The sequence below is a fragment of the Hoplias malabaricus genome, chromosome 15 (assembly GCF_029633855.1).
Source record: "Hoplias malabaricus isolate fHopMal1 chromosome 15, fHopMal1.hap1, whole genome shotgun sequence".
Taxonomy (NCBI): Eukaryota; Metazoa; Chordata; class Actinopteri; order Characiformes; family Erythrinidae; genus Hoplias; species Hoplias malabaricus.
In genome coordinates, this window is record NC_089814.1 from 17,192,986 (window position 1) to 17,214,355 (window position 21,370).

The 21,370-nt window shown below is 39.0% G+C and overlaps 1 protein-coding gene across 7 annotated transcripts in view; it reads right to left on the reverse strand.

Moving 5' to 3' along the window:
* nrxn2a (neurexin 2a) overlaps positions 1 to 21,370 on the reverse strand; it is a 416,827-nt gene that overhangs the window by 7,248 nt on the left and 388,209 nt on the right. For 5 of the 7 annotated variants that reach the window (XM_066645189.1, XM_066645188.1, XM_066645190.1 and 2 more), the window contains 3 exons: positions 15,798 to 15,969; positions 10,068 to 10,157; positions 6,277 to 6,605 (listed from right to left, as the gene is read on the reverse strand). In XM_066645189.1, the coding sequence (XP_066501286.1) occupies positions 6,277 to 6,605; positions 10,068 to 10,157; positions 15,798 to 15,969 (591 nt within the window). The remainder of the gene's footprint in view (positions 1 to 6,276; positions 6,606 to 10,067; positions 10,158 to 15,797; positions 15,970 to 21,370) is intronic. The other 2 variants (XM_066645191.1, XM_066645193.1) reach the window with 1 other exon arrangement.

Here is a 21,370-nt window from a genome sequence, read left to right on the forward strand (position 1 = left end):
AACTGGTCTCTGCATGACTGCTAGAATGCACTTGAAGACTTCATTACTGTCATTAGGAAAAGAAATAGATAATATTTTTAATGAGTGTTTCATTCTTCAAGTATTGATTTACTTGAATGCTGTTACAGTTAGAGAAATCCATACTGACAAAAAAAAGATCAAAGGTACCATCAAAGTCTGCATTGCACCATCAAAGCTTTAGTTAAAATGATCAAAGTCATCGCAACGTCTTTGTGACAAATGAAATGCTAAAATAAATTTGCTTTTGAGTCTGATTTACTACGCACACAGGACTCTGACATTCCAAGCCTCTCATTAAATAACGCACTGCAGCATTAGCTTTGCCTGGCTGCATTTATTAAAGCATAATTAGGACCTCTCTTATCTGCAATTCTGCACAATGCATATGTGTTTAATAGGACAAGTTTATGAAGGGTGCTGGAACCGCTGCTTATATTTATTTCAAAATGTGTGTGTAAGGTTCTGACAAATGCACCAGAACTAATTTGTGACACAGCGGAAAGACAAACACAAAGCTGTCCCAGTTGAGGGCACTTAAAATGTCGTAATCTCAAGGGGAGAAACAAACTGTTGTCAACTTAATCAAGGCCTTACTTGGCAGACTTTCTAGTGGCTCGGTTTCAAAAATACTCTGAGCCTAATACTAACATTTGTCATTTACCATTACCAAAAAAGGGTCATTCAATAGCCTTCTTAGAATAAAAATACTGGTACAGTACAGCCATTCTAGCATTAGGTGTGTGTGGAGAATCAGAAGTAGTTAGGAATTTTCCTGTAGGTGGTTTAAGATGGTCTCCACTTGAAAAAATGTGAGGCTCAGTGGCTATTATTTGTGTGGTTGTGGACAGGTCAAGATGTTATATTAAGATGTAATATCCATAATTAATATATCCAGTGCACACAAAATATGTCCTTGAGGAAAATTTCCACACATTCTACGTAACCATTGGCTGTTGGAGGACAACTATAATTAGGCATGAAACTTTGGTCTGAACTCAGCTCAAGAAATTCCTGTCCAAATATGTCCTGACTCAAACTAGACTTGAATTCAAAACAGGCTGGAGTAAAAGGAGGGGGGGGGGATAAATAAATAACTAAAACTCTGTCCAAAACATACACAAACTTGAAGCTCATTATCATCTAAAGTGTCATTTCAAAACCTCTTGTCCAATGACATGATTAGGTGATTTAGTTGACAAACAATTAAGTTAATGTTCCTCTAAAATAATGTTTAAAGCAATAATTTAAATTAATCCATTGAGTAAATATTATGTGTGAATATTATGTATGAGATTTCTCCTGAGTGTGGACCTTGTATTCTTGGCAGAGGTGCATATTTTCATTTATAGAATGATAATAACCCATGCCATTTGACCAATAGGCTTAAAATTGTGCATATGACTGATGACAGCACACACCTGAAAAAAAAAACCTCAAAGGAGATATGCCAGAGCAACTAGCCATAACTTGGGGAAAGGTTTCCAGAAAAACGATGTCCATAGATGTAAAATCTTGTTGCTAAGGCTTGAAGCAGAAAGAATGTCAGTACAGTGTGAAATACTGTGTTAAAGAACTGAATCTATGAATTTGGAACATGGAAATACAAGAGACATTTGTTGTACAAAAGGCACCAGTGACAATCCACATTACTTTTGCAAGCTGGGATATCAGGTTTAGCAGTGACCAGAGTAAAGTGGAAAAACTCAGTAGACTAATAGAGCCCATCAAGGTAGGCTCTCTGCCAGACACAATGTATTCCAAGCAGTGTACTCTGAGACCATTGAGCCACTTGATCAAGCATTACACAGAGAAATGTCATCATCACTCCTTCTGCACTGGAAAATTGTTGCAGATATACATGAGGCATTCGGTTCAGGGTATTAATGTTTCATTTTGGTGGGGTTGGGGTTCAGGATGCTCTTCAACAGGTGGTTGGTATTCATTCCACCTTAAATGTTACAACATATAATGAGAGCTGAGGTAATATTCATTACAGACTTGCAGAACATGCTCACACTACAGAACATCAGACTTTACTAGTTCTTCTTCTTCTTCTTCTCACTGTACTGGGCTGGATGATGTGTTCTGACACAGCATATCAGATCAGTGATGTTAAATGTTTAATTTGATTCCCTCGTGTTAGTTTAATAATGTTGCTGTGTCTTTGTCTGAGACAAATATTGGAAAAAGACTGCCAGACTAATGACATTCTCCTTTCAGGAGACATGGTAAAATCTGGCTCACATATTTCTGCATAATTCATTATCGGCTATATTTTGGCCAGCGGCTGATCATGTATTTAAGCAGTAAACTGTCTGATTTTGATCAGTCTATCCAAATTAACATCACCATTTTGTTCAAAACCAGCAGGGCTGTTTTGCTTATGATATCAATAAACACAAACAAGCGCATGGGAAGTATAGTTAGATGATGCAGCTGCTGTGAGGGCAGAGAAAACAGTGAAGAGCTTCTGTGTGAAAGAATGGTTAGAGAAAACCAGCTGTAGCTAGACAGATGGCAGTTAGATGTTGAGGAATAGGACCATTTTGAAAGATGCCTTTAAATATCACAGTGACAGCAGAATAGCTATTAATGTGGCTAATGTAAGAAAACTGCAAGAAATAATCAGCCACATCTCCACCAAGCATAGTTTTTACTGCCAGCAAAAAAATATCTACAAGAAAAAATTTAAACTGAAATTCCAATCTAAAACAGAACCATTTTTAATACTCTGGGAATTTGGAAAATATAGGGAAATAACCCTCCACAAGCAGGAAGAAGTGTTGCGTTGCCATTGGTTAGGAGAAACATGACAACTTAAGACTGGTCAGGCTGATTTATAACTCAGTCGAGCTGGTTGCAAATAGTTTTGAATGTGAAAGACAACACACCAACTGACCCGGTGATCAAGCCTTAAAACTGTAAGTAGACACATGGAGTATTGCGTTCTTCTTGTGATAAATAGGAATAACATGGAACACATGGATATCTCTGTTTCTTTTCTAATCAATCATTCCCGGGGTGGAGTGAAAGTGTGTGAAAATTTAACTTAATTTAATTTAACTTAACCTGTTTCTTAAGCTTATGCTGAAATGCCTCCTCTGAATTCGCAGCATCCAAAACATAATGCGACCTATAAGGTCTGACTGTCTAGTCTTGCACACTTGCAATGTCATTCTGTCATTTTTTTTTTTACAACAAGTAATAACATCTCACTTAAAATATGAGCCTGTGAGATGTCTCTTACCCCCACACCGATGTTAATGAGGTTCCTCCCAAGGGTTGAATGAATTTCCTATCTATGACACTACCATCCTGTTTAAATCTCTCTCTCCCTTTTTGGGAAAGGGAAACAGAGAGCAGAGCTGCACTGGGAGCCCCTCAGCACTAAGCCATCTCACTCCCATTCCCATTTCTCTACTTTTGCATTGTGTGGCTATTTATACCAGTCTAAGGGTGGATTAGGAGGATTCACAGTGCAGACACAGCCGGCATCTGGGTCCGTCCACACTTTTGCTCTTGAAGCACGGAGCTGCTTCTATGAGGCCTGACAGTTCAGCACTGATTGACACTGATTGTTATTGAGTGTGCCTGCCCTTTCACACATATCAATCCTATCTCCTGATCAATGGAGTTGAACGGCAAACAAATAGAGCCTGACAGGGTGAGAAGAATACCGAGCCTCTTTGAAACTGTTCCTGATAGTGTGAGCTCCTTAGCTGATACATTACAGGCATCAAAACACGAGGAGCGATGCCAGATATGACAATCAATAGGATAAACATTAATGGCTCCCTGCTGCTGCTTTTAAAGACGCTGGCTCAAGTTGAACAAGCTTTCTTAGATCAATGAATATAGACGCGTGCTGCGCAAGTCAAGTGTAAAATGCTTAGTTTCACTGGATACATGAGATCAACTCTAAGAGTCAAATGTTGACAGCTAGCTATTTGAGGAAGTGAGTCCTAAGGAAGACTGAGTTCGGTCTGGGACCGAGACGTGCAACAAGACTTAAAAAAGAACCAGAAATAACTAAAAATAGGTTTCATCTGAGTGACAGATAAATCAAGATTCAATTAAATGAAATTTTCATTACTGACTCTTGCTTTTAAGTAAACAAATACTTTGATTCAAATTATTTCTCTGCCCTGCCAATGTTCCCCCAGCAGCTTTGATAAGAGGAAATCATGATAATGATTTGAGAAACATGAAGTGTGTGTGTGTGTGTATCTTTTTCTACCTCTGCAGAAAAAGATATCTGCTAAATGCTGGCCAACGTACTTTGTCTACCATTGTCCTTGTCAGCTGCATGTCTATTACAATAAAAATTATGTTTAAAAAAAAACGTTTCCACATTGTTTTGAATGAGCTTGGTATTGTTGTGGGTAGTGCTCCAAGAGTTCCATAACATGGTCTGAGCAATCATTAAGCTAAATTCACCTTTATTTTTCATAGCATTTTACAAAGCAGCCTTGATGTCCTTTTCAGTTTGTTCACTGCTGGACGTCCTGTTTGCAAAACGTTTTATGTGGAAAAAAGTCAATAATAAGGGAAACTTTCATTGAGTTAATGAGCCTGGATTGTAACCCTTAGTTTGTAAAAATTCCCAGCCAAAATTGCCATGAATAAAACATACATAAAGATATTTAACTTTTTTAAGAATATTTCTGAGAAGATTAAATAAGTCTCTTTTATGAGGAAGGAGGAAAATATAAGAAATGGGATTTCCAAAAACATTTTAAGATCTAGTAGATAACCAAAAACCCCGAAGCCCACACCTCAACGTCACTGAATGTGTTTAGGATCATTTCATTTAGCATTAAATTCCACCAAGGGTACGTGGTTTGATTGGAAGTGCAGACTGCAAACCTGCCACAATGGAGACCACAACTTGTGTGGTTTTAGTGCAGGTCAGTGTACAAATATTTAAGCATATATTGTATAGACCAGGGATAATTAATTAAAATTCATTAAGATTCATTAGAGAACATTTTTTCAAGCCAAGGTCTGGAACATAATGTATAACCACATCCTGTACATTAAAATAGCCTTATAATTGTAGAATCATCTTATGTAGTTAACAACTGAATGTCAGATCAAATTACACTTTAAATTACATTTTAAATTACATTTACGTTTTATGAGAATTTCAATCAGTAATCGTTCACTTCTTTTTAAAGTTTCTGGTTTTACTTCTGGTCACAATTAAATAGCTCTTTATAATTTATCAATTACAGGTCCAGGTCTGGGAAGGACAGCGTCTTGGTCTGGACCCACACCGCCTATTCGTGACCTCTGGTATAGACAATGCATTAGTATTCTTCCACTGTGTTACTACTCAGAAATTAAGGCTAAATTTGTTTTTTTTTGTGTCTAGAATGCATTTTTTCTTTCACCTCTGCAGCTTGGCTTAACCTTATTCAAATGACTATACTCCCCTACTTAATTAATGAGACACAGATTTTAGAACTGTGAGCAAAAGTTTACTTCTAAAACTTGACCCCCTCTACCATCCTGCTATACGGTTCGCTACTAATGCCCCCTTCAAAACATATTTTTTTTACTCACTGGTTAAACGGCCCTCTAGGGAAACATGCCATAAGAGTCATTGACTCACATATTTACAAAGTTGTACTAGGCCACTCACCTCAATTACTTATGTCAATTACTGCAACCAGTGTCTGCCACATACAGTACCAGCTCACCCCACTAAGTCTAATTAAAGATCCATAAATTCAACACTGCTCTTGGTTTTTCATCATTCCAAACTGCTGCCGCTAAGAACTGGAACTCAAGATAAAAAGCACTCAAATTGGAGAAACTTATTTATATCTGTTTTTAGATACAGCATAATAGACATTTTAACTTTTAAGTAAGGTCCATTTTAAAATTTCTATTGTTTGCTTTGTGACTAGTTTGGTATTTATTGTCCCCTTCTTCTTGCTTCCTTTTTCCCATCAAGTGCTTGCTGGTGCTTGTCAGTATCCCATTGTAAGTAAGTAATTTATACAGCACATTTACAACCAAAGTGCTGTATTCAAATGATCCAGCAAATATAAGCATAAAATACGCCAATGCACAGATAATCACAAATGTTAAAATAGTTCAAATAGCCATTCAATAAAAGTTGGGGCAGAAGTGTGGTCAGCCGTTGCCTGGTGGTTAGGGAACTTGGCTTGTAACCGGCATGTCTCTATACATCAGGCAGCAAACCTCATGAGTGCTGCTGAGATGATATGAGTGTTAAAATGTCCTCACCTGTGTGATGCTATCCTTCAGACTGGGGGAGCGCTGTCTGCGGGTGGTGGTGGTGGCCATGGTGGTGGTGGTCTCCATGATAGTAGTAGACATGTCAGCAGCAGCAGGAGGGGTGGCAGACGTGGTTTCTGTAGACAACACAGAAGGAGCATCCCCCACCAGTCGCAGGTTGCCCTCCACCTTCACGTTTGTGTCACCCTCAGCAGCCAGCTTCAGCACCTGGAGCCCATTATAGTACAGGCCAGAGATCTGGCCCTGGAATGGCCGGCCCTTATCCTGACCCCCAATCTTAATGGCCGCCTGACTGTTGAAGATGGTCAGCTGTCGCCCTGTGATGGACCAGAGCAGGGATGGAAAGAAAGGAGGGTGAAAAGACAGATATAGAAATAGAGAGAGGGAGGTAATAGAGGTAGAATGACAGCAAAGCAGACAGAAACAGAGAGGCAAGAAGCCACACATCAGTAAGGACTAGAGTGCACATTTTGTGTCAAAGTGTACCTGCATGGGCTGATAACACTCTGAACATTTGGACCCAGTGATAGAAATCACCAATTCTAATGGCCTTTCACTTCTGACCCACTCGGAGCAGGGGTCAAAGTAATGTATAAAAGATGAAGTTAAGGGTCAGCTGCAAAGTAGCTGCAGTAGCTCCACTAAAGCGTCTTGGATGGAAGACCAATGGAAGAACGCTCTCATCATTACAGAATACACAAGCACATATCATCATCAGAGCCTCATTAACCCAGTGGGGCTTGAGTGATGGATAATGAAGTGAATAAAGGCAGTAAAATTGGAAAACAATATTTATGAATATGTAAAGGGCTTGTGGAAATGTTTTATTCAGAGGCCTTGTTGTTGCTAATCTGCATGGATAAGTGTCTTCTGCTAGCTCCAATGCTAATGTGTTACCAGGGCATGAGGGATTTCTCCCTCATCCTTAGACCCCATGCACAGACACACATATGCACACTCACAATTGCACTTATTATCCATTAAATATAAGGTTGCCTAAACTCTACATTCAGCTCTCTTACCAACTGTGCTTAAAGCACTGATCCAATAATTCAAAACAGCCCAATTCACATTTTGGACAACAACTTTATGTCACTCAGAACATCTCAGTTTATGTAATCACAGTCCATATATATATATATATATATATATATATAACTAAAATATGGCTTCAAAAAAGCTCAAATTGAATAAAAAGAGTTTAACTCCGCACATTCAAACTAAAGACATGAATGAGGTTGGCCAGACAGAAGTCAATCAAAATGTACAGGAATTAGAGTAACAAAAACATCCTGCTGTATTCTGACTCATAAAGAGTTTGATCATTTGAAAATGAATTAAAACCAATCTTAGTAAATATACATAAACGTCTAAATCAGTTCTTAGAGGAAAAATTTAATCTGGGTAAAAGGACAGGTGTTAAACCAAAGACAGCTGGTTCAGCTGGATTATTACTGAAGAAATTAAATTAGAACCCCTATTGCAAAAGCACTAAACAATCAAATTGGACTGACAAAGGAATTTACTAAAACCCATTTAAAAAAACAAATATTTAAAATGAAAATAGGAGAGTTGATTAGGAAAAAAAGGCCACTGCTCTTGGCTTTTGAAAAGCTGGACTTGAGCCATCTACTTAGTCCTGATGAACAGGTACTCTGACACAGTTGATTATGAAGTGGGCAGCTGTTATGCCCTTAGTGAGAACCACTCCATCCTTAATGAGAGGTTGCCTTTTAACACGAGTAGGCTCTAGGTTTTAATGGTGGAACAGTAACTAAGTTTGACATGGGTAAAGACCAGGAACTGTCATAAACGGAGAGACTGCATGAAGACATATTGTTCCAGACAGTTATTCTCCTCTTAGTGAATGTCCTAGAGCAAACCAGCTAGTGTGACTCATAATTTTTATGCAGCAGCATTTACTTTACATCTGTTGACTCAATACATGAATAGGCATTTGGATTCTGACTAGAAAATGAGTAAGAAATGGCTCACTTCTCTAAAAAATGTATAGAATTCTAGAGATATCTAATGAGTAGCAGTGTGTAGCTTGTTCACATATCGAGTAAAGCAAACGACATGTCCAAAATTGGAATTGGCACGAGTAGCTAAAAGTTGGACTGATCTATGTTGCTTAAATTGGACTCAAATAACTTGTCAAAAGATGCTTGAGAGCATGAATGTAGAATCCGTGGAAACACTATCTTTTCCATAATAATTGACTACTACTTTCAATTAATAATTGAAAACAAGTCACTAATTAAACAACAGTCACATAGAATACATTTCTGAACATTAAGGGGTCTGGCACATTACAAAAGTTTAGATGTAACACATGTTAAAGGGACATTGTTTATATGTGAACTGCATGTGTACATGTTTAGTTAAAATGTCATTTCATGTCTGATTAACGACAAACGTCTTTATCATTCATAGTTAGAAAATGTTTAACCCTCTGAGTTATTGTACGTAATTAGTACGGTTTAGAAACATAGCGGGTTAAGAAAGTAGTTATTTTCAAGTTAATTTCCTATTTAAACACAAATCTATTACGAAAGATTTAGACAATATCTATGTGCAACATTGTATAATCAATATGTTTCTCATGGGGTTGAATCGATTCGTTTTATATTAGCTGGAGTCTATTAGGACGGATGTCGGGTATGGTCTTTAACCCTTCAACTTGCACAAACTGAACTAAGCTATGGGAAACGTGGTAATTCGTAGCATTTGTTTTCTAATTGAATTAACGGAGACACGCAGAAAGTGAAAGGTCAGTTTTAGTTGCTGTCATGTAAGTGTATTTGTTCTACACTTAACATTTAGCTTGATGCTTGCTCATCAGAAGAGTTTGCATATAGATGAAAAAGGAGCAATGAATCGAAAAAAGCCAGAATCGGTGAACTTTATCCTGCACATATTGTGAGTGGAGGAAACTGATTTACGGCGCAGATGTCTGCAGGGCAGTACAAAGCACTGATATATTTGTTGCTTATTCATAACAAGGACTGAAGTGTTTCTTTCACAAAATACAGCAATTTACGCTTGAAATCCACATGTATGCTAATTCTAAAGCATGCACAATCTTGTTTGTAAATTCAGTCAATCACTTTTTTTTCTTTTAAATACACTCAAAGGGTTAAAGACAGATCAAGTACGGTTTCACGTCAACTTTATGTTCAGGTTAATGCCAAAAGAACGTCCCTTTAACTATTTGGAACTGGAATGCTTATCCCTTTTCCATGAGTTAGCACTATTTAGGAAATCATGTTTAGCAACGGTTAATGAGTTAAGAGGGGAAGACAAGGAGTAGAAAAACATCATAGAAAGCAGCAAACTATTTACACACAGTTATTGCAGTTACGGGGTGTTATTTCAGGGTTAGTCTGGGGTTATGTTGTGTATTAAACCTTTATCTCTGAAGTGGTGCAGTTCTTAGTTGGGGAAGGACAGTTGGTAATTGTTAGAGACAGACAAAACTGGGCCCAGATGGCAGCAGGAGATGACCAATAGCATAGCCATCCTGAGTGGGCAGCTACAGATTCAAATCTGGGTACCAACTTGATTTAGTGTTGGAGATGTCAATTCTGCAATGATAGCAGTTACTTCAAAGATATTAACATCCTCTGAATGGTGACAGATCTGATATTTACTTGTTTATCTTTTTTTATTAATCATTTTTAATTATTTAATTTATTTCTTAGCCAGGCCTGAAAACTGCACCTCTTACAGAGTCTTAAGTCATTAAGTCACTGTTTAATTAAGGCATTATTTTTTACCTTTGTCGAGTAGCCACTCGTCAACTACCCGACCGAGTCTGTATGGAATTCTTTGCCTGGCTATAGCCAGCCGTTCATTATCAAAGTTCCCTTCAAAGAATTTAGAGAGACAGATAGTTAGAGGTTAATATCTGGAAGTTCAAGCGTCACAAGGTTAAAAAAATAAAAACATGTCAACATGATTAGCAAAGGTTTTCAAGTTAGGAAGTATAGGCTAGCTTTAAGCTGTGCGTTATGTCGGTTTATGATGGACTAAAACTTAGTTACAGGTTTAGAAGCTTGATACTAATTAGAACATTTTAAAATCTGGTTAGAATGCTGTGAGCACATATTTAGTGAGAGTTTAACGTCTTGTTTGATCATTCGCTTCATTTCAGTGTCATTTCAGTGCAGCAAGGTCTAATATAATCAAAAAGACATCAATGACCCACAGTGATAATGTCATGTACTTTGACATGCATTAAACAGTTCAAAAGCAATAGGTTCAGGAAGACATTTTCATGATGTGCGCTGTAAAACCAAGTAATTATATTCAAATAAGACTTGATAGATCTTTCATATAATTATAGCAGGAAAGCTCAGACTTTATGATTTGGTTCTCTAGATAATAGATGATGTGTATTATTACCACACATTCTTTTATCCCTGAGACAGGGTGTGAGACAGGGTCTGATAGGTCTTTTTTTTAACCAGGCTTAAATGAACGTCACCTCTCAGAGAGAGTGAGAGAGAGGAAGAGAGAGAGAGAGAGATAAGGATCTCATCACATTACAGGCTCCACTCCTTTTGCCTCCTTCCCGTTGTCATTTTCTTTCATTCATTCATCACGAGACCCTTTCTTACACTCCTAAGCCTCCTAGAGGAAGCGATGAAAAGGTTTCTCATATTTGGACGTCTAAGTTGATACATTTGCTACACAATAGCATTTGATTTGACCTTTAATAGCTCAGCGTGGCTACGAGAATGACGGACGGACCGTTCCCTTTTTTCTCTGTGCTGTCATTTCCACAACATCTTGACAGCTAGAACAACCAGAGGTCTTTTATTCTTACGGTAGGATGTTAGGTATAGTGGCTGTAGGTATAAAAGCCTGTAGGAACTGGTCTGCACACGGCACAATGCGCCGGCTTCATCCTATGACACCCGCCTCATCGCCTCTTGCACTATCCCTACCCACCCTGCACTCTGAATAGGGGCCAAAACCTCCCACTTCCTTAAGCCTGTTAGAGGCTCTCATGTGTGACAAATGCTCTGCCAAACCTTCAAAGAAAACTTGAAATAGAGCTCATCCATGAGTAAGCAGCTGGTGGTGCAAAGGAAAAAAAAAGTAGCAAAATAAAGCAGCAAAAGCTAGTCTAACCAATAAAACACATCCTGTTGAACTTGCTACACAGACCCTCCCGTTTCTGACAACAACAAAAAATAATGTTCCTCAGGCATTATAATTTAATATCATGGAAAATATTGTGCCTATTTCCAGTAAAACCCAAGAACAGATGCAATGTCTGCGTGCTCCTGTGTGTGTTGTGGAGGGGTGGGGTGAGGTGGGGTGGGGTGTCTGTCTACGCTTATATCCACAGGGAGGCTTCAAATCTGCCATCAGACAACATATCTCGTTATCTAATCCTCCGTTTTAATTAACTGAATTAATCACGGCTGTTAATCTTGGCCAAACACTGCCAACTCCGTTTACACACAAACTTTGCCCATCCTCCTGGATGCCGAGCGCACATGCCCAGCCTTTTGAAGTCCTTTAGGATGAAACGGGAATGTTGAGGCCTTCTGAAGAAACATGTGTAAATGCTGTTTAAAAAGGCAGCATGAGTGGGCTTTGGCTACTAAGATGGAGGGCTTATTTCTTGGCTCAGCAGAGGATGGCCCCATCCACCTCCAGCACCTGAGGAGGCTTAGAGGGGCCTTGGCGGCCAGGAAGCCTGAGTCTCAGCGGTAGAAAACCAATTTTCTACTTTCAGAAATCGGACAAAATCTCCGGCAGTGGGTGAGCCTGGCCATTCAACCTTTAGCGGTCAAGAGAGCAGCCTGCGCTCTGCGGAGGATGGAAGGAAGCAGGGAAGGTGGGAGAATCCAGAAGGGACGAGCGGAGCGCTTTTCATATACTTTCTCAGCCTCTCTGAGCTGTGTTTTGATAGAAAGCCTCTGGATTGGGGCGGCAGGCCTGGTATGTTGCTGTATATGTTGTAGAACAGATTGGAAAATGAGGCTGGGCCGATAGCGGGGGCAGTTATTAGAGGCAGAGAAAATGTCTTCCTGTGAAACAGCAGCTATGAGAGGGAGGCGAGTCCCTGAGCACACAGTGGGGAGAGAGAGAATTTGCTCACATTTCTACAGCTAAGCACAGAGGGGTGGGCCACTGCAGAGGGAGATGTTTGTTTGAGAGTGGCTAAAGGCTGCACAGTGGCTGTATAACAGGGATCCAATCAGGGCTTGTTACAAAGGTTAAGAAATTTTGTATATAGCAAAATGGACAGCAGATTTACTCACAAGCTCATATCAGGATTCATTGGCCAGAGGGTGCAAAAAAAATGATCCTTGCTAGTGAATGTATCTCTACTCATTGTAAGACTATGAGAATATTATACGACTAAGGAGGAGGTTCTAAATTTTGCTGCATGTAAATAGCAGTCTCTTTAGTAAAGGCAGAGAGTCTAGACAGAACCATGAACCATACATACACGATCCCCTGTCTAGTTTAATGATAGCATGATGAAAAACCTGTTGTAAATATTTCTATAAATAACCTTTTAAAAAATGGCTTTACATAAAGTACAATACTAGTCAAAAGCTTGGACACATCTCATTCCATGTTTGCCTTTATTTTTATTAATGAGTGAATTAAAGGCATCAAAACTATGAAGGAACATCTATGAAATTATGTAGAAAACATCATTGCATCTACTTTTTTTCTGTTTAATCCATATTGGGTTCAAAATGGCAACAGGGTGAGGAAAAAAACCCTTCTCTGTCCCCCACAGTTTCCACCAGCTCATGTGAGCACTCCAGTTGTTCCCAGAGCAGTCAGGAGGACCTAGGGATCCCCCAGGAAGAGCTGGTGGAAGCTGTGGGCGACAGAGATGCCTGGGCTTGTTTGCTTGCCATGTTGCCCCTACGACCCTGAAACGGATTAAGCAGAAAACAAAAGCGGAGGATGATTTTTACTAGATAATAATTCCATACTTGTTCCTACTTAGTTTCAGTGACTTTAGTATTAATCTGCAATAGAGAAAATAATAAAAATAAAGAAAAACCCTTAAAGGAGAATGTAAGTCCAAACTTTTGACTGGTACTGTATATATCCAAAGGATTGAAGATAACTGATCTAATGAGTGATCACCTATACATTTAGGTGCGTCTGATGCTGAGAGTGTCGCACTGTGCTGACAGACTCTTTAGGAGTGCACAGATAATAGAACTGCTTCCTTTGGAAAGAAACCTTGTAAAATTATTTTATATTTCTAGAAACAGGTTATATAGCTTTTTTAATTAGATACATTTACCTTGTTACTCATAATTTTCCATTTTAATGAGTACAGTTATTATGCAGGTACATATTACAGACTATAGGCCCATCTGTTTCTCTTCGTATCATTTGTTAGCTCTACATTACACAAGTTTAGCACCAAGTCATGGATTGTTCAATATGCTGCAGCGATATTGGCTTAGTTGTGGCATGTTAGTGTTTGTGTGTGTGTGTGTGTGTGTATGTTTATGTGTGTGTGAGCATGTCTGTATGTGCACTACATACAATCTATTAAACTGTAGAGCAGCTGGAGTCAATACATTGTCTCTGCAGTCCTGAGAATATCCTACAAGCTAAAAATAAATACTCATTTATGTCCTTTGGGGGCCCTTCTGACCACTGCAAAAGAAGACTTACGTAGGAATAAAATGCAGAGAAACAGATGGACTACAACCTGTACCTGCAAACCCCATTTCCTGAAAAGTTGGGACATTTTGTAAATGCAATAAAAACAAGAATCTGTGTTTTTTGTTGATTCTCTTGAAGTTTTGTTTAACTGAAATGATTTTTCCAATATATTCATTGAACAACTTATTTGTATTTTGCAAATATTAACAAATGTAGAATTTAATGTTTGCAAAACACTCCAAAATAACAGAAGCAAGACAGAAGCAAGTCAGGAACACACCCTAAAGGGGGCACCCATCCTTAACAGGGTGACACACACACACACACACACACACACACACACATTCACTCTCATACTCACACCTATGGACTGTGGGTGGAAACCAGAGCACCTGGAGGAAACCCACGCGCACACGGGGAGAACACATTAAAAACTCCTCACAGAAAATGAAGATATAGATTTTTAAAAATGCAAAAGGAATTGTTGTCAATTTTTGCTTGATACAAGACATTAGTCGCTCAATAGTCCGTGGTTGGCTTTGCCTGATTCTCCACTGTATGATGTGCCATTAGAGACAGATCTGGACTGCCAGCAGGTTAGTCATTCCCACACCCACACACACACACACACACACACACACACAGTCTACAAGTCATGATGTTGTAGTGCAAATAGAAAGAGGCCTGGCATTTTATTGCTGAAATAACCATAGACTTCCCAGAAAAAATAAATAAATAAAAACTCACACATCTCTCTAATAACCCTCTGCCTCTACATCAATGGAAACCTTTTACATATGCAGGTCAGTCTTGCCGTGGTCTTTGATTTAGATTTACAAAATACCTTCAGGTTGTTCAGTGAAGACACTGGAAATAATTTCTTTATAACTTTGTCAGTTAAATACACCTTCAAGAGAATGTACAAATCACAGATTCATGTTTGTAACGTATTAAAAAGAATTCTTGAAATGGGGTTAATTTATGGCACATGAAAATCTAATAAAAATGGCAATACGTGTATACAAGGGAAATGTACCTAATAACAAGGCCAATGGTTGTTTATTATACGTAAATATTATCGTTATTAATTTTACAACAATCACAATGAATCATTTCCACATTGGCTATATTTAAAATGCTTCCACATGCTGAGCAGTAATTTTTTTGCAGCGTAGGCTAAATTTAGTTTCCTTGTGGGCACAACAGTGGGGTGTTTTGGCGGGCGGTTGGAAACGAAAACCGGCTTTGTTGTTGAAAGTTTGTCTGGAGGAACGCTTTCACAGCCGCACAGATGCCCCTCGCCTGCCCAAAAGCAAAGCTGGCTAGCTACATACTGTAAAGGATCCAAATTCATCTTGGGCTGAATGTATTAGGCGAGGCAGCTTGGAGGGAAATATGTCAATTTGCAATTGTTATTAGATTGTTCATGCGGTGGTTATCTGGGCCCTCCATGCGGTGACTCAGAGTGCCTGGGAAGAGCTTGAAGGCAAAATGGGCACACTTCAAAACCTAATAACGTGCATTCGCAAAATATAAATCAATTTGCACTCTGGCACAAGGCATGCCTCCAATATGCCTCTAAATGGATGCCAAAGGCTTCAAACAGTATTCCTCAGATTTCGGAGCAGAAAAATGTAGTCCCCATAGTTTATTTTGAGGGCGATAATTGCGTGTCTGCAGGGTTGGCTGTGTGCTCAGTCTCTCTCTCACTTCTCTCTTTCTCCATGTGTCCTTGCTCACGTGCAGCTGTTCCTGGCATTTTCCACCCTCCCTCCAGCACACAAACTGAACCTCCCATGTGACAAGGCATCCCTCCCCCCTCCAGTCAGCTGCAGGATCTTTACCTGATGGGTATCGTTCAATGACTGGCTGAGTGTCCACCTGAAGTGTGGCATTGCCGCCACTGCGTGTGAAGCGCACAACGTGATATTTCCCGTCGCTCACAACAACTGCTGGCTCATCTATGGTGATATCATCAGTGCCCACATTGAAGATCACTCCAATCTTTCCTTGCTCCTGTGGAGGAAGAGGATAATTGCCTTCAGAAGTGGGAAGCAGTGATTATGTTCAGTATAATTACACAATTCAATTTACAGTATTTTCAGAAAATATCATAATATCACTATAAGGCGATATCTCAAAATTGCAACATGTGAGACAGAACATAACACACTTAAATACATGCTAATCCTGTTCCTTAATTAAAATCTTATTAATGGAAATATTACAATACTCCTATTGGTCCACAAGTTCACACAATATAAAGGGCAGCTTGTGCAAATAAATAAATAAATAAATAAATAAAAAACAGTGGAGTTTCTGATATGACAGCAGTGATATTTAAGTCGACTTTATTCAATTGAATGAACCCTTGCATAGAGTACTGGATTTACTCTGTGGTAAAAGAATGTCCAAAAAAAACATAACATAGACTGTACTGACTGGATGGACTTGTTCATTACTGTTTCTCTTAAATGTACACCATGTAATTGTAAACTGAAACCAGACAAAGCACATTTATAAGAAGGAAACTATGAAGGTCCCCATCAAGGTAACAATTTTCCAAATATACTGAGGTAATATTAAGAGAGTAAGCTGTGATTTTATGTTAACCTAATCATTTTCAAACATATCCAGTGCTTATTGTACTTATGATGTAACATCAACTATAGCTAATTAATTTTGTCTCATATTAAATCACAGGTGCTCATGGGTAATTAATAAATCCAGTATGCCAAGGACACAGAGGAGAAAACTGAAAACTAACCTTGCTCTAATAACTTTTGAACAACTACACTTTTGAAGACACTATATATTTGTATATTTTTACTGCATCAGTGTTTGCTTTTGCATTTATTCTAATGATAATATCTATCTTTACAAAGAAAAAAAACATTTGCAAAATGTACATGTGCTAGTTCAGTTTTTAACAGTCAAGCCCCACCCATTTATGTGTAATTTATTATTTAGTGTTTAGCCCATTGCTTTTTAAGCAAGGTAATATTGTTATCTATAGTTAAGCAAAAAACAAAACAAAACAAAACAAAAAAAACCAATATTTTGACCATTATAATGTCAGCACTAGGCAGAAAGAAGTGGGAATGAAAAAGCAATCCATGGGCATACAGAGAAAGAGAGGGAAATGATGGAAACCAAGAGGTCATATGCAGAGAGGAAAGAGAAACATCTGCTTGCCTGGTCATGCTGCAGTAACTCACCCTTGGGAGAGAAGGAGAGCACTGTCCTCTGTAATGCAGGTGGGAAATGGAGTGTGTCTCCATGTTTTACATTCATCACCTACCCCTCTCTCCCTCTCCTCCCATTGCCACCACCAGTCACTGACATGTATCAGTTCTGACACTTTCCTGCTGTTTCTGTTTTAACCGGAGCCTGGTCTCCAGCCCCTAGAGAAATGCACCTGCGCGGTGTGTGTGTGTGTGTGTTGTGTGTGTTTCCTGCAGGTGGCGCTGCTGAGCGGACGTGTGCTGTACCTCAGGGTGGGGCGGGACAGGGCATGGTGCTATAGCTCTAGCCGAGGGAATTGCAGGTCATGGTGCTAATGTGGCAGGCTGCAGAAGCAGAGGGAAAAGCTCAGCTGTTTTACAGCTTTGTCATGACCCACTATATCCAACAGTGGGAAGAGAGCCAGAGCCAGCATTCCGAAATCAGCTTCCAGGCTTCCCACATGCACCATGGCTGCCCTGATCAAACTTCCGCACACGTTCCGGCTTTGGATATATTCTTCCTTCTCTCTGACCTCAACTGACAGGTTCTCATTTAGATGCTGATGCCTGACAAATATCAAACGCAACATACAATGAATACAGAGCATGTTCTGGAGACTGAAGGACAGGGATAACAAGCAAAGCATCAGTGTATTGCCAGCCTCATATTGACAACTGCTCACCATACAAATGAGCATGAATATACATGGCCATTATTAACAGCAAGGGTGCCAAAAAAATTCTGGCCCAAACTTCTGAAAGACACTTCAGCAGTTAAGACACTTTGCAAAATAGCATGTGACATTCTAATATTTAAAGTCTAAAACGACTGACCTACTCATGATGGGGACAGATTTTGTGGCACATAATGCAGCATACCTATTATTAAAAACTGAAACGTTAATTTTTGCCAAACTGCCTCCCGGGCTGGCCTAGAAGAGGCATTTTCACTTACTGACTGACTGAGTGAGTTACACAGAGAGAACTTAAGGTGTCGCTACTACATTGACAACTGTAAATTCATTCATATTTCACATTTAAGTTCGTGAACTAAATTTGGAAGTGGTGGGGAGACATTTTGTGGCATTAGTGTGTTTATAAAACTCCATATAGTTACACACAGCCATCTTAAAAACCACATGCGTTAACCTGTTATACTGAGTAACATTAATTCTTAAAATGCTTAAAACAAAATGTTCTTGGTCTTCTTTGCTCTTTGGTGGTAGATCATCTAGTATTTATTTATTTTTTTTAAATTGAACAAGAAAAACACTGAGGCAGATGTTATATATTATGAACACAACGTTGTGCTCCTTTTTCATTTCTGTATTTATTAGTCCTGCCCTCCATATTTACTGTACAACACAATCATATAATAAAAATCATATGTAAACAAAGACATTGATATGAAGAACCAAAGCTTCTCCAGACCTTCCAGTGACAAGGGTAAGTATTCTGAGCTTTCCTGTTTTTGAAATTCCAGAAACTCCTCCATGGCAATGGCTATATGGCTAATGGCTGTCTAGCAAAACTAGGCTTTCCTAGTTTCTCTTTGCTCTTGTTTATCTATCTATGTCATTTCTATGCTCTGTCAGACTAGTTTCTAGTTTCTTTCTTTCTTTTTTTTCATTGATGTTTCAGTTTGTGACCAGAGTTTTCATTTAATATCATCAGTGGCCTCTGCAGTTACACCAGAATACTTAATACAGTACATGTGTAGCAGTGCAGTTAGAACTAGGCTTGTCACTCCAATTTTGGTGGTGGATATATATTTTCCCAGAAATAATTGTGATTATGAATATTATTGTCATTTTAAGACCATTTTATGCCATTGATATAATAACAATATTATAGCTTAATAGAGACCAGATCAGAGCGAGTGTCTAAAATATTGGTGGCATTCATTGTTACGTATTCAACCTCATCAGTAAACACAATGGGAGATACTGAGGTTAGCAAAACTACTGAGGCAATGTCCATATTTTGTAATTATTGTGACAGGCCTAAACTGAACTATACATTTTAAAGGAACACTGCAATTTGAATAATTAAACAAATATAATAGACAAAAATATCAGCTGGTTAAAAATAGGTTTAGTGTTTACTCTAACCTAGAAACAGTTGCTAAGTATAAACATGTTTGTGGGCAGAGAAAGGACATGTGAATCCTAACATACTCTGCATACCAAGGTGGCCTTCAGTGTCAACACGTTCTCATGTTCTTGAAAGCTGGTAAACTGGCATTATACTCTGTCAGTGTTCTACTGTTCTCCACCTAAGCCCTTTCGTACACCCAAAATCGCTGTAGTAGGTTTCCTGGCTCTTAAGAGGATGTTGGTCTAGTGTTTAATGCTATCACTTGGCAGTTGGAGGATGGAATCCTGCCATGGGCTCTTTGTCAGCCTCCTCTGCTCACTCTCTCTTTATCTATCCTTCTCTCTGTCTCTCCTCCTCTCTGACAGGCCCTCATCCAATAGCCTGCCTATCTCACCTGTAGAACAGTAAGTCGTCAGCCAGTCTGCTGAGACGCACTGCTCACAGCAAGGGCATTATTTCTTTGAGACCTGGGATATCCAAATTTCCCTTTCAGAAGAAACACAGATTTTATTATTCTGAGTGTACGATAAAGCCTGACATGCCACCAGCCACACACCCCCTGGTCTGTAGAATAGACTTATACACATATCATTCATATACACTTTATTGCCAAAAGTATCTTTGCCTTCACATTTGCCATTCTTAATCCATAAGGTTTATTATGATGTCGGCCCACCCTTTGCAGCTAGAACAGCTTCAACAGTTCTCAGATTTTCCACAAGGTTTAGGAGTGTGTTTATGGGAATTTTTAACCATTCTTTCTGAAGTGCATTTGTGAGGTCAGACACTGATGTTGGACAAGAAGGGCTGTGCCCGGTTGCATAAAACACCCTAGGTTTTCCCTTAAGTATAAACCTTAAGTGAAGATTTTCCATTAGCCAAGGGAATTACTTAAGTGGTTGTTTTAAGGGATTTGCTGCAGTGACTGATAATTTGTTGCAGTAAAGTTCCACTGTTTCCATGACAATGACAATAACACTGTAAACACATGGAAAGCCAGTGTTCTGACGAGTTGCGCTGCCTTGTCGAAATGTGCTACTCTGCAGCTTTGCGCATGCTCTGACCTGAACATTTTAATGTTTTCTGGTGTTATATGTGATGACTACTTTCTCCAGTGCATTTTTTGTTTGCTTTATTTAACTGTACATATAAAAGCAGCTGTACATATAAAAGTACACTATGGTAGCACATTTCAACAAGGTAGCACAACTCGCCAGAAAACCCCAGCTCTCCTGAAAAATTCTGCTTTTATAACCACTTGCTCAACCCGGGATGGAAACTTAACCACTTTATCTAGCCGTCAGTAAAGAACGCCTGCCACTCGGTGAACAACTTGGCTCATGGACTAGTGGATCTAGAAAATTTCTCCCACCACTGACTGGAAACTCCCAGTTACAAAAAAATCGCAGTGCTATCTAGAGCTGTAAATCTGCAGGTAAAGTGTGGTTATGCTGTGTAGAATGTCTGAGGTCATCTTGTAGCTCACTAGTGACTTCATAAATTGAACAACAGTCAAATCTGTACCCTCTTAATAACTGTTCATCACTGATGGTCTAGAGGAATTTTTCTCTTTCAAAAAATTCTCCTAGGGACACAATCATCTTCAAAAACTTTTGCGTCCCTTAAATAATTCTAAGGGAATTGACAGTTAAGGAACTTTATGCAACACTTTTTAAGGGATTACTTAAGAGACATTCAGTACTTAAGCAAACATTTAAGGGGTTATGATAATTTCTTTTAAGAAAGTCCTTAGGTACCACTTAAGGTGTTTTTTTTTCTGCAACACACTTAAATTTAAGGGATGTTTACAGGTAATCTAAAGGAACTTTTTCACTTAAGGTGTTTTATGCAACTGGGCCACTGGCTCACAGTCACCACTATAATTCATATAATTCATCCCAGAAGTGTTGAGTCGGGTTGAGGCCAGGACTCTGTACAGGTCAGATAAGTTCTCCAACACCAAGCTCACTCATCTATGTCTTTATGGACCTTGCTTTGTGCACTGGTGCACAGTCATGATGAAACAGGAAGGGGTCATAATCAAACTGTTCCCACCAAGTTGGGAGCATGAAATTGTCCACAATCTCTTTGTATGC